The sequence below is a fragment of the Choloepus didactylus genome, chromosome 8, assembly GCF_015220235.1.
Source record: "Choloepus didactylus isolate mChoDid1 chromosome 8, mChoDid1.pri, whole genome shotgun sequence".
Classification (NCBI taxonomy): Eukaryota; Metazoa; Chordata; class Mammalia; order Pilosa; family Megalonychidae; genus Choloepus; species Choloepus didactylus.
Window position 1 is genome coordinate 37,062,472 of NC_051314.1, and position 17,251 is coordinate 37,079,722.

Sequence of the window (17,251 nt, forward strand, 5' to 3'; positions counted from 1 at the left end):
ATACATATAAATATATGGTTACTAGACTCACGGGACTAAAGGAATCTTAAGAGATCCCTTAGTCCTAGTCTGTACCCCTCTTCCTAGGTTGGCTTTTATCTAAAAATTCCTGAAAGATGACTGCTATTTTTTTTTTTGGGGGGGGGAGGGGATATCCATCCTTTGTAGCCAGAAATTTCTTCCAAGTCCTCTCCTGCATAATTTATAGTCTGGTCCTAAACATAATTGCATTCTATCCCATCCAGATCCCATCTCTAAGTACTCACCCACAGTCTGTTTGCCCCTTCTTTGCCTCCTGCACGCTTTATTCTTAGCCATTAGCAATAGTTATTGCTTTCTGGATTTTCCTTTTAATTTCACTTACTCCTAAAAAATGTCTGATATTGTCATAAAGAGATGATTATCCTCCCTTCTAATTGTGCTCAGCTCTTGCACAAGAGCCTTTCTGCTGCACTTGTCAACACTGTCTTGCTTGCATTTTTTTTGAAAAATTATTGCACACAGACTTTCCAAAAATTTCATCCTCTCTATCCCATTCTCCAACTTAAAGAGATCAATTAAGGTATCACTTGTCTTGTAGTCAAGTTTGATAAATTTACTATTTCCATTTTGGAAATTGCGAAAGGTACCATGCTTGGAATTGAAGTTTATGTACTTCCATTCGATATGATCTGACCCTAATTATATATCCTTAAATGCATTTAACAGTATATGTCCCTACATGATAATATAATAATTCAAGCTGCTTTTTTAATAAAATTATAACAAAGTTTCAAATCTTACCAAATAAAATAAAGTTTCAAATCTTGACAAATAAAATTTAAAGTGGCTATATTGTGTGAACACACACACTCAAAACAGGAAAAAAACTTTATGACAAGCACCATCATTCTTCAAAAAATGAGGTTTAGTGAAAGACACCTTACTATCACTATGAAAAGCCCTCATGTAAAAGTGTTAACCAGTGGAATTTGTTTTTCAGTTCTTTAAATAAAATAATGGAATTTAGTTTGGGGGGTTTTCTATTTCCAAATGAGAGTTCTATAAAGTATACCTGAGATAGGCAAACAGTTGGGAAATATGAATTAGAAAACTGGTATTAACATGTAGGTCTTAATATAGCAAAAGAATTGTCATTGTGTTTGAGGTAGGACTATAAAGCAGTAAGACTGATTACAAGCCTGGTAGGAACATTGGTTTCGTTATTTTATGAACATGCACAAAAGTAAGATGCTAGAATTCAGACTGGAGGCAAGTAGTGGACATTGTTTTCTTTCTGACACTGCATTTACCTTATCATTCACCCTTTATAAATCATGATAGCACCATGCTTCACTCACATCTCTTGCAAACATGACTGAAACATAAGGTAGCCCGGATATCATTATATACTTGTCAAGAAATTCCTTGGGGTTCAAATTTGTTGCAGTCATTATTCCTCTATACTGAGGACTTTCCCAGCTCAAATTCTCAAATTTTGGAACTCCTTTAAAATGCACTTTTCTGTCTAGCTCATCACTAGATAAGAATTAGAAAAGCTTGGATGAAAGACTACCGTTAAGTCCTAATTTCTAAAAAGGTATGCCACAGCTTGTTTTTGCATTCTGAATTTGTTTTAGCTCCCTAAATTTCAGAGGATTCTGCAGACAATGTAAATAAAGATACTTTTTTGGTTTCCTGACTCCTGATGAAGCAAGAGATTGCTGCTGTTATTTGTGCCATCCATGCTTTCTGTAAAAGAGAGAGATTAGAATGTTAAACTAACAATTTCTCACATATTTGGATTAATGTTTTCTATTGAATTTATTGACTTGCTCTGTAAAACTGGAGACTAATGAAATATTTGCATACATTTCCCCTTTTCTTTCTTATGTCCAACATATCATAAATATCTCTACTCATATGAAAATGCAAATGGATTAAACGATATGATATACAAAGTGGATAAACAGTCGTGAGTAATCAAGACACCATAGAGTCTATGATGACTAATTAGAAAAATAAGTACCGAGAATATAAATGGTTTGAAAGTTGAATTTTTTGAATTTCCATTTTTATGGAATTAGAAGTTCGTAACAGTGCCACAATTGGAAAAAAAAAAGGAATTTGAGGGAGGTGACCTGGGAAATTAAGTCCTTAAGAATAATGCAATACTCTATATATTGTGTGGCCACATTGTTGCTGTCATGAAGGCCTAGCAGGAGAATGATAAAAATGGAAACTTCTGAGATAGAGAAACCAGGGTCAGACACGTAGTTGCTCTTTCAACTCCATAGCTTTAAAAACATTGGCAGACTTAACATGGTTCAATATCGCTGCAGCTCTTCACTTAAGTTGATATATTATTTGCATACTGGGACTTTGAAAATTGATTGGAGCATCTTATAAGTTAATCATGCAAGTCTAAGCAGTTCTTCCTGGGTTTCCTACAGAAACTGCAGAGTTTGGAGGCAGCATGGACTACTGAGGCAGGAGAAAATGGAGGGGGTTGGGCCAGCTCTGTGAGGGTGAGGGAACTGTCTACTCAGGTTTCTGAGCATGGTATGGACTGATGTCAGCCCTTGCTCCCCAACTTCTGCCCTTCCCAAAGAGGGTGGGGGAAATATGCAAAACTTTCCATTCATCATTACTTAAGAGTCTTGGGGTGAGATTTTTCCTTCATACACTCGGAAGAACCAAAAACCTATATAATTAAAATACATACTTTGATGTTTTCCTTTTGGGCTTGTAGTAAAAATGCTGCTATACACTGTCGATATCTGTTTTCATGTTGTATAAGGAAAGCATTTTTCAGTCCAAAGACTAGGAAAAAAAAAAAAAAGACAAAAAGTCAAATATTTTAACATGAAATTCAAACAGTTGTTTCTCAGTACAAGAACTTGTTTTTGTTGTTTTAATGAGGATGGGGGGTTTAAGTAGATTGCCAAAAAACAAACAAAAAAACACCGCAAAACAAAACAAGACTATACTACATCCAAACAGAGCCCATTAAAAACTGAAAACACTTTCTCCCTTAGGTAATGACTTCTAGGTCTTAGTGAAATACAGCTATGGTTTTAGTGATGGGAAATGGGCTCCTCATAGAAGAAGCTAAGCATATTAAATAGATATTTTTGGAAAGAAATAGATAAAAACATGTAAAATGGGGCAATTATTGTTTCTTTTGTGTCCCCCACCACTCCTTTTTAAAATGTTTTATTTATTTTGGTATTTATAGGGAAGTCATATCAAAACAAGGTTTAAAAAGAAGTTAAGGTGTAACAAAACTGCACCTGAATGTTTCTCAAAAGGCCAAGTAAAGCACCCCAAATTGACTCAAATAAATTCCAACAACAACCAAATTAAGCGAAATATGAAATAAAACAAAAAGAAGCCTCATTGGCATGGTTTATGTATTTGCAAAAGGAACAAAATGTTCTGGCATTCCCTAGCTGGTCTCTTAAAGAAATGACAGGAGATACTGGCACGGCAGATTCCTTATATATATAACAGGAACTCTTCAAATGAAAGCTTCTTCCTTGAATTATTAATACAACTCAAGGGAATAAAATTTACAGTTTAGTCATTCTTTCTATAGTCGATTGATGTTTAGAAACAAAGAATAGGCTTGTCATCTGGTCATGAAAAGTATTACAAAGGGGAGGAGAAGAGCAACAGTTTTTTATTTCTGTCTGATCATTCAGCTGCTGCTTGCCCATTGCCATTGTTTGTTTGTTTTTTAATTTTAATTTTTATTGAGATTGTTCACATACCATATAATTATCCAAAGATCCAAAGTGTGCAATCAGTTGCCCCCAGTACCCTCATACAGCTGTGCATCCATCACCACAATTAAATTTTGTTCAATTTTTAGAACCTCTTCATTACTCCAGACAAGAAATAAAGAAAAAGAAGTGAAAAATGAAGAAAAAAAAGAAAAGGAAACTCAAATCCTCCCATATCCCTAACCACCCACCTTCCATTGTTGACTCATAGTATTGGTATAGTACATTTGTTACTGTTTATGAAAGAATGTTGAAATACTACTAACTGTAGTATATAGTTTGCAATAGGTATATATTTTTTTCCCTATATGTCCCTCTATTATTAACTTCTAGTTGTATTGTCATACATTTGTTCTGGTTCATGGAAGAGTTTTCTAATATTTGTACAGTTAATCACAGACATTGCCCACCATAGGATTCAGTTTTATACATTCCCATCTTTTGACCTCCAACTTTCCTTCTGGTGACATATATGACTCTGAGCTTCCCCTTTCCACCTCATTCACGCACCATTTGGCACTGTTAGTTATTCTCACAACATGCTACTGTCACCTCCATTTCCAAACATTTAAGTTCATCCTAGTTGAACATTCTGCTCATACTAAGCAACCGCCCCCATTCTTTAGCCTCGTTGTTTATCTTGGTAACTTATATTTCATGTCTATGAGTTTACGTATTATAATTAGTTCCTATCGGTGAGACCCTGCAATATTTGTCCGTGTGTGTCTGGCTTATTTCACTCAGTATATTGCCCTTAAGTTTTTGTCATCAACCCATTTTTTTTTTTAAGACAGTTTTGTTCCCATGCCATACATTCAATCCTAAGTAAACAATCAACGGTTCCCTGTATAGTCACATATTTATGTGTTCACCACCCTCACCACTATCTATATAAGGGCATCTACATTTCCTCCACAAAGCAGGGGGAAGTGTCAAAGAAGGTAGAGAGGCAAAAGAAAAAGAAAAAAGAAAGAGGAAGGAAAAAAAAGACAGCTAGGAAGCAGCAAAAGGGAAGATAACCTTAAATTAAAGTAAAATAGAGTAGACACCACCACCAATGTCAAGTGTCTCATACCTCTCTCCATCCCCCCCTCTTATCGTATTTACCTTGGTATATTGCCTTTGTTACATTAAAGGAAGCATAATGTAATGATTCTGTTAATTATAGTCTATAGTTTTACATTGATTGCATCCCTCCCCCAATGCCTCCCCATTTTTAACACCTTGCAAGGTTGATATTCACCTGTTCTCCCTCGTAAAAGAACATATTTGTACATTTTATCACAATTGTTGAACACTCTAGGTTTCACTGAGTTACACAGTCCCAGTCTTTATCTTTCCTCCTTTCTTCTGGTGTCCCACATGCTCCCAACCTTCTTCTCTCAACCATATTCAGTTACCTTGTTCAGTGTACTTACATTGCTGTGTTACCATCTCCCAAAATTGCGTTCCAAACCTCTCACTCCTGTCTTCTCCTATCACTCTGTAGTGCTCCCTTTAGTATTTCCTGTAGGGTGGGTGTCTTGTTCACAGAGTCTCTCATTGTCTGTCAGAAAATATTTTGAGCTCTCCCTCATATTTGAAGGACAGCTTTGCTGGATACAGGATTCTTGGTTGGCGATTTTTCTCTTTCAGTATCCTAAATATATCACACCACTTCCTTCTTGCCTCCATGATTTCTGCTGAGAGATCCACACATAGTCTTATTAAACTCCCTTTGTATGTGATGGATTGTGTTTCTCTTGCTGCTTTCAGGATTCTCTCTTTGACGTTTGATAATCTGATTATTAAGTGTCTTGGCGTAGGCCTATTCAGATCTATTCTGTTTAGAGTATGCTGTGCTTCTTGGATCTGTAATTTTATGGCTTTCATCAGATGGGAAATTTTCATTATTTCCTCTATTATTGCTTCTGCCCTTTTTTCCCTTCTCTTCTCCTTCTGGGACACCAATGATATGTACATTCTTGTATTTTATTTTGTCCTTAAGTTCCCAGAGATGTTGCTCATATTTTTCCATTCTTTTCTCCATCTGCTTCTTTGCATGTAGGCTTTCAGGTGTTTTGTTCTCCAGTTCCTGAGTGTTTTCTTCCGCCTTTTGAGATCTGCTGTTGTATGTTTCCATTGTGTCTTTCATCTTTGTATTGTGCCTTTCATTTCCATAGATTCTGCCAGTTGTTTCTTTGAACTTTCAATTTCTGCCTTATGTATGCCCAGTGTTTTCTTTATAGCCTTTATCTCTTTTGCCATATCTTCTCTAAACTTCTTGAATTGGTTTAGCATTAGTTGTTTAAATTCCTGTAACTCAGTTGAAGTTTAAGTTTGTTCCTTTGACTGGGCCATAACTTTGTTTTTCTTAGTGTAGGTTGTAGTTTGCTGTTGTCTACTAGACATCTGACCCCTCCTAGGCCACCCAAATCAAGTTTTCCCAGATGAGAACAAGCTCAGGTCACAGAAGGAGGAAATATTTAGTATCTGGTTTCCCTGATGGTGTGTCTTAGAGGATTGACACACCCTGTGCTTTTCTGCCCAGCAGGTAGCAACTGTCAGCCTGTCATGGGCTGGTGTAAGGGGGTGTGGCTCACGGCTCTCCTCCCCCAGGCTGTGAGATCTGGTTCTGAATGTAAGGCAGGTAGTAGAGCTGGGCCTCTCCTCTTTCCTCTTGGGAAGCTATGCCCCCTACAGAGAGGTCATTTGCATATAAATAGATTCTTTGTTTCTCTGACCCTGCTATCTCCACCCTTGTCTGGGTCAGAGTGCTGCGATTCTCTACTGCAAGGCACTGCGAGCTGAAAACAGCTGAGGCTTTCTCCACTGAGCTGCCCAGGTTGACAGAGAGAGAAAGAGACAGAAAAGCCCCCAGATTCACCGTTCGGCCAGAGATAGCACCCGATCCTCTGGGCTTCCCTTCCTGAGATAGATATGTCCCCTGATTCTCCCAAGGTCAGTCGTCACCAAGAGCCTCTGTCTGCTTGTTGGGGATTTGCTGTCTGTATTGAGCAGTTAACATTAAAACCCAGTTGGGGCTGGGCTGAGGTACACTCACTTGCTCAGAGAGTGCTGCTCTTTAGCACCGCGAGGCTTCCAGGAGCAAGGGGTTCTTGTCTCTTGGCGTGGGTCCACAGTTTTTATTTACAGATTTTACACTGCAATCTTGGGCATTCCTCCCAATTCAGGTGAGTGGACAGTCACGTTTGTCTCTTTGCAGTTATTCCATGTTATTTATTAATTTTTCTGTCATTTATGAATTGTTCCAGGGGGAGTAATTGGCTTCCACTCCTCTCTATGCTGCCACCTTAGCTCCTCTCCCATCCCATGACTTCTGCTGTGAAAGCCTGGAGCACCAGATCCAGACCTCCACTGCCATTGTTCTTAATTGTTGAAGTCCATGAATTTACTTCAGTCTTAGCTGAGGCAGGTGGGGCCTCATTTCAGAATCAAATTGAATGCAATGCCCTTATTTTCTTACCTGCACAACTATTCCAGTATCACAGATTATACTCATTCTAAACCTCATAATTCCTAAATTCTACAACAACAAAGAAAGTATGTTAAGGTCATGAAATTCTGTCCAGTTTTTCTGAGGTCAGGGGATTTGAACATACTAAAATGACTTTCTGGAGAAAATTTCTGGCTGTGTTTGTATTACTCCCTGATTTTTCTCCTTATAAATTCCCATAGCAAGTGAGGCTTTAAAGATCAGATTATTATTCTTGGCTGACTTTGGAATCCATTTCCTCAAAAATTGAAACTATAGTTCTCAGTTATTCAAGGAATTCCTCATCTGTTTGGTTTGTAATATGTTATGGGAACTTTATAAGCACAAAGACTTGCTATGGCTAGGCCTGTAAAATACATTAAGGAGAGAGAACCTAAGATGGAGGCTAGGTGAGACAGGGCAAAAAAACACCTCCATGAAAAATACTAGATAAAAGCCAGAAAGTGACCCAGAACACCAGTTCCAGTGATGCACCAGCTGGACAAGGTCTGCTAAATCCACAGGGATTGTGCATTTGGTGAAACCGGGAGTCTGCATTCTGAAATGAGTGAGTGAGCCGACTGAAAGTCCAGTGGCCACGCTGTGGTGTAGGGAAGCCATGGGTTGGCATTTGGAGACAGAATAGCTCTTTTTGAAAAAAAAAACCAAAAACCCAGAGTAGCTGCAGATACGGCAGTGAGAACCATGCAGTGAAGCGCAGCAGGAGTGGGCCTTGTGAACACTTCAATATCTGGCATGGAAGATAGCCCTTTCTGCACCTGCTGCTAATTGTCTCAGAGCCAGGAGGACAGGGGGAAGCCAAAAGGAGAAAGAAACCACCCCCCTTGCAGCCATCTTCCTGGTGGGCTGGGGACACTCCTGCAAGGGGCCAGGGCGCAGCCCAGAGCCACACCAGGGGTCTCAGTGTGACGGGGAGTGTTTCCTGCAGTGCACAGACATGCCATGGTATTGGCCATGGACAGTGGTCTTTAGTGCACCCACAGCTAATTATCCTGGAGCTGAGGGGGGCGGAGCTGTGCAAAAGGGGGGAAATTGACATGCCCCATTCAGCCATTTTTACAGCAGGCTGGGAGCACCCCTGCACGGCCCGGCAGCCCAGGGCTTCCCTGGCAGGCCAATGCATACTTGTGATGTAGCACAGCCTTCCCTTAGCAGAGGTCCTGGAAGAGCATGGCTGGGAAGGGGGACCTGCTCGGAAATCCCAGGGACCCTACACCAATACCAAGGACTTCTGGGTTAGCAGCAGAGACAATCTGTGGTGAGACTGAAATGAAGATTTAGACTCTTACAACAGCCTTAAATCTCTGAAAACACCTGGGAGGTTTGATTATTAAAGCTGCCCTGCCCCCTAATTGCTCAGGTACACGCCCCACAGTCAGGGTGGACAGCACCAACAACACACCCAAACTTGGTGCACCAATTGGACCCCACAAGAACCAGACCCCCACACACCACAAGGACAAAGTTGCAGAGAACTGACTTAAGAGGAATAGGTGACTCGCGGATGCTATCTGCTGGTTAGTTAGAGAAAGTGTACGCCACCAAGCTTTAGAACTGACAAATCAGAGATCGGTGTTTTTCATATCCTGAAAGAACCCTATCAAGTAAAGCAAATGCCAAGAGGCCAAAAACAACAGAAAATTTTAAAGCATATGATAAAACCAGGCGATATGGAGAACCCAAACCCAAACACCCAAATCAAAAGATCAGAAGAGACACAGTACTTGGAGCAATTAATCAAATAACTAAAGACAAACAATGAGAGCATGGCACAGGATATAAAGGACATGAAAAAGAGCATGGCACAAGATATAAGGACATGAAGAAGACCCTAGAAGAGCACAAAGAAGAACTTGCAAGAGTAAATTAAAAAATAGATGATCTTAATGGAAGTAAAAAAAACTGTTCACCAAATTAAAAAGATTCTGGATATTCATAGTTCAAGACTAGAGGAAGCTGAACAATGACTCAGCGTCCTCAAGGACCACAGAATGGAAAATGAAAGAACAAAAGAAAGAATGGGGAAAATAATAAAAAAAAATTGAAATGGATCTCAGGGATATGATAGATAAAATAAAACATCCAAATTTAAGACTCATTGGTGTCCCAGAAGGGGAAGAGAAGGGTAAAAGTCTAGAAAGAGTATTCAAAGAAATTGTTGGGGAAAACTTTCCAAACCTTCTACACAATTTAAATGCACAAAGCATAAATGCCCAGTGAACTCCAAATAGAATAAATTCAAATAAACCCACTCCAAGACATATTCTGATCAGACTGTCAAATACTGAAGAGAAGGAGCAAGTTCTGAAAGCAGCAAGAGAAAAGCAACTTACCACATACAAAGGAAATAATAAAATACTAAGTAATGACTACTCAGCTGCCACCATGGAGGCAAGAAGGCAGTGGCATGACATATTTAAAACTCTGAGAGAAAAAAATTTCCAACCAAGAACACTTTATCCAGCAAAACTCTCCTTCAAATTTGAGGGGGAGCTTAAAATCTTCACAAACAAATGCTGAGAGATTTTGCTAATAAAAGACCTGCCCTACTTCAGATACTAAAGGGAGCCCTACCAACAGAGAAACAAAGAAAGGAGAGAGAGAGATAGAGAAATTTAACAGACATATATTGAACATTACATCCCAAATCACCAGGATGCACATTCTTCTCTAGTGATCATGGATCTTTCTCCAGAATAGACCATATATATGCTGGGACATAAAACAAGCCTCAATAAATTTTAAAAAATTGAATTTATTCAAAGCACATTCTCTGACCACAATGGAATACAAATAGAAGTCAATAGCCATCAGAGACTTAGAAAATTCACAAACACTTGGAGGTTAAAAATGAGGGGGAAATGAAAACATTCCCGGATAATCAAAAGCTGAGGAACTTCATCACCAGTAGATCAGTCCTATGAGAAATGCTAAAGGGAATTGTGCAGGCTGAAAGGAAGGGATACTAAACAATTGACTGAAACCACATGAAGAAATAAAGATTTCCTGTAAAGATCACATGGTAAATATAAATACCAATACTACCATATTTTTGATTTGTAACTCCACTATTTACTTCCTACAGGATCTAAAATACATAAAGTGTAATGATAAATCAGAGGTCTTGGACTCAATGTAAAATATGTAATTTTTGACAAGAACTACATAAAGGTGGGGGAATTGCAGGAGTTATAAGAACATAGTTTATGTGTCCTATTGAAGTTAACTTGGTATCAAAGAAAAACAAGATTGTTATAGATTTAAGAGGTTAAATTTAAGCCCCACAGTAAATACAAAGTATCAGAGAATATGACCATAGAGATGAAAAGTAGAGTATAGGTTGCGAGAAGTGGGGGAAGGGGCAATGGGGAGTTAAGAAATGAGTGTAGGGTTTCCGTTTGGGGTGAAGGGAAATTTCTAGTAATGAATGGTGGGAAGGTGATGACATTGCAACATTCTGAATGTGATTAATCCCACTAATGGAATGCTAGGGAGGGGGTGGAATGGGAAGATTTAGGCTGTATATATGTTTCCACAATTGAAAAAAAAAAAAAAGACAATCTAAATAGATAATGACAATTAAATGCCAAGATGATCCTGGATGGGATCTAAGGATGGAGGAGAGGAGGCTCAAAGGGACACAGTTGGGACATAAGAAAAAAAAAGGAAATATAGAATGTAAGTTTTGTATTAATGTCAAATTTCTTAAACTTCTTAGCTGCCCTTAATGTGATTGCATAAAAGAATGTTCTTATTCATGGGAAATGTATATGTGAATTATATTGTTTGTTCAAGGATGTGTGCAGCTTGCTCTCATATGTTCAGAAGACAGAGCAATAGATGATGGATAATAGGGAGGGAGGGAGGGAGGGAGGGAAAGAAAGAAATGGTGTGACAGGATATCAAAGTCAGTGGATTGGGGTACCGGGGAGGGGGGCCGGGGTATGCTGGAGTTCTGTGTATGGGGTTTGTATTGTTTTTGCAACTGTTCCTGTAAGTTTGAATTTATTTCAAAATAAAATTTAAAAAAATATATTAAGGAGATAATATATGGGTATGAATGCCTCTTTTTTCCTGACATTCTAATTCCTGACTTGACACCATTTAGTGAGTACCTACTATGTCCTAGGCACTATGCTGTGATATTTTTTGTCGTTTTGTTTTGTTTTGCCCATTTTGTGTCATTTAAATCACACTGCAACCCTGTAAGGCAGGTCAGCTAATTCTCACTTTACAAAGGAGGAAACAGAGTAATTTGCCAAAGGTCACAGAACTTGTAAAGGAGACAGTCAGGATTTGAAAACAGGTTCTATCACTCCAAAATTCAATCTCTTCTTTTTCCCCCTTTATTCTTTTCCTTTCTCCAGCTATTCTCCTGCCCACACTGTATCTGAACAGTCCAAATAACAGACCAGAAGAATGAGAAAAACAGAAGGTGGCAGTTATAAATAGGAAACTAACAAAAAAGAAAAAAATGGGTGGAACTATAGTTAATAATAATGAAGTATTGTTTTCATTTTTAAAAAAGGAATAGGTGGGGGAAACGTGTCTCTTAAGGTAATCCAGTGATGTCAGATTTCCCTTAAGGTCCAGCTCTGAAAGTTGGCAGGACTGTGGCTAAACTGACGTCACCATCTTGGCCCTCAGCCCATGTTTCTTCTTCTCTCCCCACCAGAGCTCATGACTTCTTCCTCCCCTTAGTCCATTTATCATGCTGGAGTCTTTAACTATACTCGCCATATTAAAGGAATACATTTATGGCATACGGTTCCCTCTATTATGATACTTTTCCCCAAGAAAAAATATACTAAACCAAAAAAAAAAAAAGAAAAGAAAAAAAGGTGGTGAATTTCCAGGCCCCAAAGGCTGAACCTGCCTCACCTACACTACTCTGAGATCCAACGTGTGGGGATGAGAATCACCGTGGCAGTGGCTGTGTCCACCAGGCAAAGAGTTCACTCCCCTTAGATGTCACTTTTTAGGCTTGCTGCTGAATTGCTCCCTGGCTTGTGCAAACTTTGGCCAATATAGACCGTGATTGGTCCCAGCCAATCAAATATGAGAGGACTTAACGCATGCCAGTTTAACCTCTCAGCAACTCTTACTGGAAACCGAAGGAATAGAAGCAGCGGCAGAGAGATGAATTTATGGGTGTAGGTTTCCCCTCAGCAGAACCCTTCTGCTTTTGTGGAGAGAGGTGCATCCATTTATGAGTTAATATAGGTAAAGCATTTAAATATATAACTTAGTTATATTGATCTTCAACTGTTCAGGAGAGCTCCCAAGGGCAAGGGCTGTTTCTTGTTCGGCTTTGCATCTATGCGGTCTGCAGAGTGCCTGGCTCTTAGGAGACACCCGAGATATGCTTGAACAAGTGCATACAGATGGTATATATTTCTAATGTGATGTGTGTATATGCATATATATGTACGCATATACACACTTATATTTATGTATGTGCTTCTGCAATATTTCTTTCTGTAGAGCAAGTGTAATGAAACAACTTGCATTTGCAAAGCACAACCTGGTTTACCAGTGCTTTAATAAGCATCATCATCATAATAATGGCTATCTTTTATTGAGTGTTTTACATACTTTATTTCATTTAATTCTCACAACAATCCACTGAAGTAGATTCCTATTTTATCAAGAGAAATTTGTGGCTTAGAAAATTTAAATGCTTTGCATAAGGTTACACAGTTATCAAGTGGCAGAGTTTGTCCAAGGCTCTTTCCAAAACTAATTTCTAGAGTGAATGATACATGGCTACACAGGAACCCTGTATTGTGTTTTACAACTTCAATTGGATTCACATGCTGCTACCAAAAAGGCCAGCATAAAACTCTGTGACGACAAACAGATAAACTGGATGATGAAAAAAGAACCATACCTGATACGTGGAGTGGATCAATATTTTTGACTACCAATCTATCTAGTGGAATGGGCTGATCAAGCACTGTACATGAGCCACCCTCTTTTATTACTGTTTGCAGTTCAGGGGTAAGCGAAGGACACATTAAACCAGTGTCTGAGCCACCAAGTTTCTGAAATGAAAGACGAAAATAATACAATAAATAGAAAATAAATAATGTGTGAGGTGCACATACCTAAAGTGTATATTTAAGCAAATAGATTCTTAGAAACAGTCTTTTGAAATCCAGCTTACTATTCTTTCTGGATCTTGAAAATCATTTCCCCAAAGCATGGTGATTTCTGATCTCCAAGTTTAATTATCTAAGTAAATAATGGCTGGCCTCCATTATTGGGAAACATTGTGATCACCATCACTTCCATGGGAAGATCTTTATTCCCAGTACATTAATCACTCAGTAGTACTGAGTTAGTTGATAAAAAAGAGAAGCTTCATTTTGGCCAACTCTATGCATGGGTTCTAATCCTAAACTCTGTACAAATTCCATGCTCTGGAATTTGTAAATAATTGAAATAGTTTTGAATATATAAGATGATAAATTTTAAAAGGGTATAAAAGATTATGATTTGCATGATACATATTGAACCTCAAAAAACAAAGTGAAATATAAAACGGACAACAGTCTTTATTTTGCAGTCAAGTTGTGAAGTCTGAAACTAAAATTTTCACTTACAATACAGTTGATGTGGGCCACCACTAATTCTTGTGCTCTGATTTGTGCCATTATTTGAAGGGAAGGGTTTTGAAGGGGGTGGAAATTTTTCAGAACTTGGCTTGTTCCGACATTCTAGTCAGGGTAGCTTAAAATAGAAGGCCATAGAGAATCCAAAACTGTGACTCTTAATTTTCTCCAACATCCAGTTTCTCCCCAACCACAGATCAGCTATTCATAGATTGATTAATGGGTGCCTATTTCATTGCTTAAAGATTTTTCAATTATTTAGCTCAACTACCCAACATCCCATCTAGAAGTTTAGTTTATTAGAAGATATGATGTATCTAGTCTCATGATGTTAGCATATTTGTATAAGTCCAGTTATATGGTAAAGAAATGAGTGCAATAAAACAAAATTAGATATCTCTGATGGCTTGGGACGTATAACAGCTCCTCCTCCTACCTTACAGCCTTAGAGGAGCCTCCCTCTCTGATACCACTAGCCTACGACATTCAGGGAGGTTAGATGGAAAGCCTTTAGTGGGCCATGAGACCCAGTGGCTTAAAGGGTAGTAAAAACAACAGTAACAGTGGCAACCAATAATAAGCAATGTGAGAAATTCCCATATGCCAAAGAGATTTCATAGCTCTAGCCCCCAGGTAAATTATTTTGTCTCTGAGGCCAGCAGTACACTGTGTTTGGCTTCTACAGTCTTTCACAGATGGACACTGAAGGATCAGGGCTCCCTTCACCTCTTGGCCTCCAAATTATTATTTTTCAGGCACCTGGTTGTGAGCTTTCCAATCGGCACAGGTGGTGGATGCCACCTCGGTTCGTGGCTGCGGACAGTTTAGCACTCCCTCCCAGTCTGGGAGCTCTGGTTGTGTTGGCCAAATTGGAAAAGGAAAAGGCTAATAGAGGCAAAAGTATTTCTGGTTCCTTTGGTGAGGAAGGTCAGGCAATAAATCTCCTGGCTTTTGGGACTTACCTCAAAAGTATTACAGAGTAAATTGTTCTAAACTCACACATCCTTAGTCATCCTCAAGAAATGTAACTTGCTTTTTTTTTGTTCCAGTTCAGAGACAAACAAATAAAAAAGTCAATATTTTATAATGTCTCCATTTTTTAGAGGGTGAGATTTGATTTAATGTGTAAAAATCTTTTATATTTTAATACATTTAAGAAAGTAGTTACAAGGAGCAGCATTTTACCTTTTTGTTGCGTTTAGTTTTCGTAACTAAGAGGAAATCATCAAATAGAAACAGATAGACATCTAGGAATCTTGTGCTTTCTGAAGAAAGAAAGAGAAGGTGAAATGGAGCCTTAAAATAGGAAGCAAAAGATTTTTTGTTTTCCTAATCAAGGAATCCCTTAGAAAATAAAGTAAGGTGTTTATTATGGTCCACTAGGCTTGCAGCTCAGGGACCGCCAATCATTTGGGCAGAAAACTATTTATGTTGAATTGAATTCTTCCTGAAGCAGAGACTTGATTTGAATATAAGCTTCCAACTTTAAGGACACTGTATTTGTGATGCATTTCACAGTGACCCTAAGATAACCCAGAGGGTGTTTGTAAAGGTTTGACTAAGCCTAGAACAAATCCATCAGCTAATGACCATCCAGATGCAAAGGTGCACATTGCAAGAGAAAAGGCATTTTGTCCTTAAATCTACTTATTTCCCAAGTTTTACAATGTGTCTATACATGTTTAAATATTATCCATCTAGCTTTATATTTAGAACTTGTGCTGGTTTGAATCTGTTATGTACCCCATAGAAAGCCATGTTCTTTAATGCAGTCATGTGGGGACAGACCTATTGTGGGTGGGATCTATTGATTAGGTTGTTTCCACGGAAACGTGACCCACCCAATTGTGGGTGGGACCTTTTGATTAAGTTATTTCCCTGAAGATGTGACACCGCCCATTCAAGGAGGGTTTTAATTAGTTTACTGGAGTCCTTAAGAGAGCTCACAGAGACAGAAACTCAGAGAAGCTGAGAGAGACATTTTGGAGAAAAGCTAAAATATGTAATCCAGAGTTTGCCCCGGGGAGAAGCAAGGAGGATCCACAAGAACTGACATAGATGCAGCTAAGAGATGAAGATGGAGATGCTAAGCTAAGAAATGAAGCCCACAGTTTGCCCCAGAGAAGCTAAGTGAGAACCTATAGGTGCTAAAGGAGAAACTCACTGGAATCAGAAGCTGCAAGCAATGCAAGCTAGGAGCAAAGGACCAGCAGACACCAGCCATGTGCCTTCCCAGCTGACAGAGGTGTTCTGAATGCCACTGGCCTTTTCCTCAGAGAAGGTATCTACCTCTTGATGCCTTAATTTGGACATTTTCATGGCTTCAGAACTGTAAATTTGTAAACTAATAAACCCCCATTGTAAAAGCCAGTCCATTTCTGATTTATTGCATTTTGGCAGCTTTAGCAAACTGGAGCAGAACCTTTTCTGTGATCACTTTTGATAGTTACTTAAGGAAAATAGGCTTTTCTACTTTTCCCTGAGAAGGTATTTTAGAGTTTGTACCAAATCAAATATCAGAGTCCACTTCCCTCTTTTATTCACTCTCTTAGAGAAGTGGCTAAATTTAAGTGATTTCAGAAGAAAAGGCATTTAGCTAAGAGGGCATGTGACAGGTGCATAAGTAAATAAAGAAAAATCCAATAAATATTTTAAATTTATTCTATTTGTTTGGTTGTTTGTTTGTATTACTCTAGAAATTCTTTGCCACATGCTTTTATACCTGGAAGCTAGGTGGCTAAGGTTAAATTAATATATGAGATATTTAGAGTTTACTTCTACTCTCTCCTCTTCTTCAAGTTAGACGAAAGGTTCTTTCTGTATTTGCATACAAGAGAAACAAGCTATTTTATTTAATTTTGAGTCCTCCTTTAACATTTAAATAAGTTTTTATTCCACCACTATCATAAGCTTTCCTTTTCTCAAGACAGGCTGTGGCAAAGACTGCTGGTTGTCTTTGAAAAGCCATTCTCCCCTTCCATTACAGTCATGGAATTTCTGAGTTTTAGTGGGCACATGTTCACAGAGGATAAACACTCCATTTCCCAGCTTCCCTCACTATGACCAACGACTAACTTCTGACTCATGGAATGTGAGTGAATGTCTGCAGTTTTTGAGTCATATCCCAAAAGGGCAGGGCTATGCCCTCATGTCCCCTTCTCCCCTTCCCACTGGCTGGAATCTCTGTTCTCACACTGGCAAGTCATCTTGGGTCACAAAGAACAAAGCAGTATCTTAGGGCTAGCCAAGCAACAAGAAAGAAGGAAATGGGTCTCTAACCACTTCATGGAGTAGAACTGTCATGTTGCTCAGAATTTTATATGAGAGAGAAATAAACTTCTATCTTTTAAAGTGACTGTTGTCTGTCTGTGTCTCAG

The 17,251-nt window shown here is 38.7% G+C and overlaps 1 protein-coding gene across 6 annotated transcripts in view; it reads right to left on the reverse strand.

The window, feature by feature from the left end:
* Nucleotides 1-126: 126 nt before the first annotated feature.
* The window catches only part of PLEKHG7 (pleckstrin homology and RhoGEF domain containing G7), a 65,612-nt gene continuing 48,487 nt past the window's right edge, over nt 127-17,251 (reverse strand). For all 6 annotated transcript variants that reach the window (XM_037845178.1, XM_037845174.1, XM_037845177.1 and 3 more), the window contains 4 exons: nt 15,060-15,139; nt 13,151-13,304; nt 2,705-2,802; nt 127-1,731 (listed from right to left, as the gene is read on the reverse strand). In XM_037845178.1, the coding sequence (XP_037701106.1) occupies nt 1,624-1,731; nt 2,705-2,802; nt 13,151-13,304; nt 15,060-15,139 (440 nt within the window). In that variant the 3' untranslated portion in view covers nt 127-1,623. The remainder of the gene's footprint in view (nt 1,732-2,704; nt 2,803-13,150; nt 13,305-15,059; nt 15,140-17,251) is intronic.